This window comes from Leptonychotes weddellii, chromosome 14, assembly GCF_054177405.1.
Source record: "Leptonychotes weddellii isolate Sample4059 chromosome 14, ASM5417740v2, whole genome shotgun sequence".
NCBI lineage: Eukaryota > Metazoa > Chordata > Mammalia > Carnivora > Phocidae > Leptonychotes > Leptonychotes weddellii.
Window position 1 is genome coordinate 18,074,310 of NC_138382.1, and position 6,000 is coordinate 18,080,309.

Consider the following 6,000-nt stretch of genomic DNA (forward strand, 5'->3'; position numbering starts at 1 on the left):
AGTTTCTTTCCATGTGCCTTACGTGAGAGCGTGGCCTGTTCGTTGTCTTGCACGGCCTGCTACGTTTGCATTGCTGTGCACTGGCGAAATCTGCTCTGCTGCTCCCGTGCGCATCCCCATAGCTTTTGTAGAAGGGAGAATATAACGTGCCTTACAGCCTTTCAAATCCTTTCCTTCGTATTACAGTGATAAAATAGGTCTTAGATGTATTTTTGATTAGTTCATATACATACAGCTGTGTGTTTTCTTTTGTTTATTTCAGTTGGAGATTTTTTTTTTCCATTGGTTATATCAGTCGTTTTTTGGTATGAGAGTCAGAGTACTTCCTAAGTGTTCAAAAATAAAAAGTGCAGGAAGTTCAACATCTCAATTAAACCTGAATCTCTCTACGTGTATCCTCTGTTATTTGAATGATTAGAAAACAGTAAACCCAAGTGAAATCTATAAATAAGGCCTGCAATGAAACTGATCCCTGAGTTCTAAATTTTTTTTTATTGAAGTATAATTAACATTCAGTGTTACATTAGTTTCAAGTGTATAAGATAATGATTCAACAGTTCTGTGCATGACTCAGTGCTCATCACGATACGTGTACTCTTAATCCCCTTCATCTGTTTCACCCATCCCCCCACCCACCTCCCCTCGGGTAACCATCAGTTTGTTCTCTGTATGAGTCTCTTTGTCTGTCTCTTTTTTCTTCGTTTGTTTTGTTTCTTAAATTCCTACAGATGAGTGAAATCATATGGCATTTATCTTTCTTTGACTTATTTCGATTAGCATATACTCTGTATCCCTCCATGTTGTTGCAAACAAGGACTCATTCTTTTTTATGGCTGAATAATATTCCATTGTATATGTATACCACATCTTCTTTACCCATCTATTGATGAACACTTGGGCTGCTTCCATGTCTTGGCTATTGTACATAATGCTGCTATAAACATAGGGGAGCATACATCTTTTCGAATTAGTGTATTTGTTTTCTTCGGGTGAATATCGGTCATGGACTCACAGGATCATATGGTAATTCAACTTTTAATTGTTTGACGAACTCCACACTGTTTTCCACAGTGGCTAACCAACGAACTCGGAATTGAGTTCACATAAAAACTAACTTTTCAAAGGTTTGCCCTCCATTTTGACATTTTCAGGCAATTCCAGGGCCACACAGACGGGGCCAGCTGTATTGACATTTCTAACGACGGCACCAAGCTCTGGACGGGCGGCCTGGACAACACGGTCAGGTCCTGGGACCTGCGCGAGGGGCGGCAGCTGCAGCAGCACGACTTTACCTCCCAGGTACGGGCTTGGGCCCGGGACGCTTCGGAAGACACGGGTTTGTGACACGTATGACAGACGTTACCATGTAACAAAGTCACTTTTGACTCTAGGTTAGATAACTGGACGTTGTATTGTTTTCTGTCAAAACACAGTAATATGTATTAAAGGATTAAAAAAATTATCATAAGCTTTTAGCAGGTTTTTCCTTCAAAGACCATTAAATGATACTGTGCAGATGTATCGCGTTACTTTGGCATCACCCATTTGGCTGTGATTTCTTCTTGTACAGTTCAAATCATCCGGACTTCCCTCACAATTTCAGTAGTATCCCACAAGAAGTAGTACCTCCCAGGGAGAGGCAGTGTGTCTTCTGTAGGCACCCTCACTCTGAGCTGTTTTAATCGTAGATCTTTTCTCTGGGCTACTGCCCTACCGGAGAGTGGCTGGCCGTGGGGATGGAGAACAGTAACGTGGAAGTGCTACACGTCACCAAGCCGGACAAATACCAGCTGCATCTCCACGAGAGCTGCGTCCTGTCGCTCAAGTTTGCCCATTGCGGTAAGCCGTCGCCCCCGTCCATTTCCTGTCCGTGAGAGTCGCTCCGTCTGCCCTCCCGCGGGTGCGTCTGCGCGCCGCTCCTGTGGTTTGGGAGCGTGTCCCTCTTGGAAAGTACATACGTCTCTGCGTCACTAATGCCGTGTGCCAGTCCACTCACTCTTATTGTAAGGATAAATGACTCACTAAATCTAGGACAGGGAGCTTTATGTTTCCAGCGAAAAGAAACTTTTGTTGCAAATTAGAACAGTCTTCTGTGAATAGTTTGGTGCTCTGTAAAGCAAATCTCCGGTCTGACAGAGTACCACGAACAAAACCTTTTTCCACACTCTCTTTCTGTAGGCAAATGGTTTGTAAGCACTGGGAAGGACAACCTCCTGAATGCCTGGAGAACACCTTATGGGGCCAGTATATTCCAGGTAACACTTGCCTTGTTCAGCTCCCACTTACTGCATGCTCCCTGCATGGTGGCGGTTTACCCAAACTCTCTCTGTGTATTGTCAGGTTATTAAGACTCCTAAGTGTCCGAGGAGGTAGGGCAAGAGAGAATACCTTGCCTCAGAGAGGCTAACGTCACAGCCACATGCCGTAGAGCTGGGGGGTGGTCCCCTTTTCGAGCCCAGAGCCAAGACACTGCCCATTGAATTAACCAGCTCTCCGTGCCTCAGTCCCATTTATACACTAGAGGTTTTACGTCCTCTGTGATTTGTGTGTGTGTGTGTTACGTCTTTAACATGCTTCTATTTAAAAAGTTTGAGCGTTTTGCCTAAATACTCTTATTAGTATTGTTACTTCTTTGATTTTTCTTTCCAAAGAAGTGTTAATGAAAAGTTTAGCAAACCTTGATTAATTTCAGAAACGTTTATTCTTACTGACTCAGTGGTACTTCGTGTAATGCGTCAGATTACTTGTAGGAGGACCAAATGGTAGACGTGATCAACATGCGCACACACACAGTCTCTGTGCTCTCTGGCTGGTATGTGGTTAAAGAACACTCCTCTTTTTTAACCTACACTTCAGATGTTATTTTTTTAGGTGTGTTTTGGTGTGTGTGTGTGTGTGTGTGTGTGTGTAAGGAATAACAACAGATTTGCAGTTTTCTTGACTGAGTAGTATTTTGTCATCAGAGTAGGTCAATGCAGTTAAATCCAAAAATACATATATTGAGTGAAAATACTGTGCAAGGTAATCAGTAGGACAAAAATAGTTGATTCTTGCTGTCATGAAGTTTATAATTGAATACAACATATATTCTTGGTATTATGGGTCACAACCTTTCTGGTGGTTCCAACCAGGACTAAAAAAAAAAAAGAAAAAGAAATACAAAATCTTAGAGTGGATCTTTTATAGTAAGTTTGGATCTTTTATAGTAAGTTTAAGTGTTGTATCTTATGTGTATACTGGGTTATGAGATAAAATGGATTAATTACAGGTTACTGTCAAAGAAGTTTGAGAAACACTGGTAGTGGGTTAGCATCTGCATGTCAGGCATTAATTTTTTAAATGTTCAGAGTTCTGGTTAAAATCCTGCGGCGTTAGTTTGTTGAGTACAGTTCAGTTAAAAGTGGACATTGAACCCCTTGTAGTTGGTGTAGTTGAACATGGTATCCAGAACTCTTAAGTATGGAACATTTCTCTAACTGTCAAACTCCTCCCCACTTGGAGATTGCATCCTTTTTTCACACAGGAGAAAATTTGGCTTTCTATTAGAAATAGTTTTACATGCCCAATTTCAAAAAATGTAGTGTTTTCCATGCCATTTTCCACTTGAACTTGGAGGCAACTTGCTGAGGTGGCAGGCAGGTAGAGGTCTTTACCTGTTCATAAGGTGGGAGGCTCGCCCAGGTGAAGTGACGTGTCTGGTGATCTGCAGCTCGACCTCCATCCCGGCCATGTGACTGAGGTGGAGGACGGTTCATGCTAAGAACAATCTCTCTGCTCTTCCCTGTCCGGAGAAGAGGATTAGAAACCAGGCCTTGCTTCTTGAGAGCACAGGTGCTTGTCTAGCCGGCTTGCCTGCCACCTGATGTCCCGGGCACAAGAGCCCGTGGCCCAGCGCCGTGAGGGGTCCCTGGCAGTGTTCTGGGCCGCCCCCATGTTAAGCGAGTGCCGGGACTGTCTTGCCTGGCTGGCTGCTTCTGTTTGGACAACGGGACACGTTCACGCTTGTCTTTGCTCTGTGTCTTCCAGCCCCGCCTCATGGGTTTTTCTTTCAATAGTTTACATTTGTGTTTGTTTCTTTCCTAGTCCAAAGAATCCTCATCGGTGCTTAGCTGTGACATCTCTGTGGATGACAAATACATTGTCACTGGCTCTGGGGATAAGAAGGCCACGGTTTATGAAGTTATTTATTAAGGACAAATCTTCATGCAGACTGGACCCCTTCTCCTTGTAGCACTTTGTTCTATCATCCTCTTCCCCCTGCATCTAAAACCAAGGATTTCAAATACTCATTGCAGTTGTGGAGTTTAACCCCGTCTCTCACCCCCACTTCCTCCTTGCTATTGAATTGTGAATACTCATTAAGAACCTGTGATACCAAATCTTCAGCTCTCTACTTGGAAGAACATGGAATAACCATACTTAACAGTGATGGAATCTTTAATTATGTATTATAGCTGTAATATATTTATTTTGTTTAAAGAAGGCTTTCTAACTTTGACTTAATAAAGCTGTCTGCTCCTGCATTGATAATGAAGATGCGTTGTATTTGATACCCCCCCCCCCCTTTTTTTGCAAAGGAGGGGAAAGGAAGGTTTAAAATAATTGATGAAAAATGTCACTAAATGTAGACTAAGGACTGTATAGAGATGTGAAATGTATAATTACATATGGAAGCAATATGTTGCTGTGTTGTTAGATTTTCTTTGTTTCTGTTTTCTAGTTATTTTAAATGTTTGGAAATTTGAACAATTAGAACATGACAGGCCACGTCGTATTCATTTGAGTCTATTTGGACAACTTTAACCAATATATCTATAGCTTTAGATTCTATTTGATAAAAGTAATTGGACTTTTTCTTTTTTTTCTTTTTTGACTTGTTGACAAGTGTCTTTGTAATAAGTTTTTAATTCCTTTTTTTTATTGTATTATAGACAGATGAACAAATTAAATTTGGCCTAAAGAGAGAACTTAATCCCTTCTGGATATTTTTGCCACGTTTCTTTGCAAAGGGAGATGTATACCTTTGGGCAGTTTTGTCATTACGAGAAATTATGGGCTATTTTTTGGCATGTTCTTTGGGAACTGCGCAGATTCAGGGGAGGAGTCCTCCTGCTGTGCAAGTCAAGCCTTTTACAAAATAAGGACAGCAGAGGAGATTTGCAAGGACCTCCCTCTGAAAACCAGAAAGAATGGACTCTCACCTGGGATGAGGACTTGCTTTCTTTACCTCCGGTTCTTTCCCTGTCTTAGTTGGATGTCCCCGAAATGGACACAGGCTGTGCCTATTGTGCCAGAAACATTGTGTTACCTTTTATGTTGTTGTTGTTGCTGTTCAACTATGATATGTGACTCCTTTTTTTATTATTTTTTTTGTTTGAATGCTTTAAAAATCTTCTAAGTCTGTGGATCTGCTGATGTACAGTGCCTTTGCTGCTATGGATCAAAATCAAGAGAACTGTGTAGATAAACTTTATTGTATAAGTAGCAAATTACTTAATTTCATACTAGAAATGGATGGATGCTGCAAGTTGAAATGGACTGTCCATTGACGTTCCTAATGTGGTAGCAGAAAAAAAAAAAACGGTGTCTTAAGTGCTTAGTGTTTGATGTCATTAACAGTTTCGTAAAACTCTACAGTGTAGAAAGATTTTGATACTAAACTGTGCATTGTACATAGTTCTAATGCATCGTATTGACCACCAGTACTTCTATAATGGTAGATTGTTTGTGCATTCAGACTTTTAAGCATTAAACATAAATAACTTCTAGAATGCTTATTTCTAATTCTTTGTTTGGCTGGCTTTCGTTTATTTTTGGTCTTTGACTATGCCACTCCCATATACTAAAAATTACTAGTTTCATTCAAGGGAGACTGGTGTTAAAGTCACTTGGGCTTTATTATTATTGCCTTTTTTAGTTTTGTTTTTATTTTCAAGAACTAGAAGGGAGAGCAGATGGAGGTTATCAAGGACCGGTTGCTAGTAAATATTTATCGAGTGC

General features: G+C 40.9%; 1 protein-coding gene across 11 annotated transcripts in view; it reads left to right on the top strand.

The window, feature by feature from the left end:
- TLE4 (TLE family member 4, transcriptional corepressor) overlaps positions 1–5,771 on the top strand; it is a 141,162-nt gene extending 135,391 nt beyond the window's left edge. For all 11 annotated transcript variants that reach the window (XM_081802865.1, XM_081802866.1, XM_081802872.1 and 8 more), the window contains 4 exons: positions 1,152–1,299; positions 1,689–1,839; positions 2,179–2,255; positions 4,084–5,771. In XM_081802865.1, the coding sequence (XP_081658991.1) occupies positions 1,152–1,299; positions 1,689–1,839; positions 2,179–2,255; positions 4,084–4,191 (484 nt within the window). In that variant the 3' untranslated portion in view covers positions 4,192–5,771. The remainder of the gene's footprint in view (positions 1–1,151; positions 1,300–1,688; positions 1,840–2,178; positions 2,256–4,083) is intronic.
- Positions 5,772–6,000: the final 229 nt, after the last annotated feature.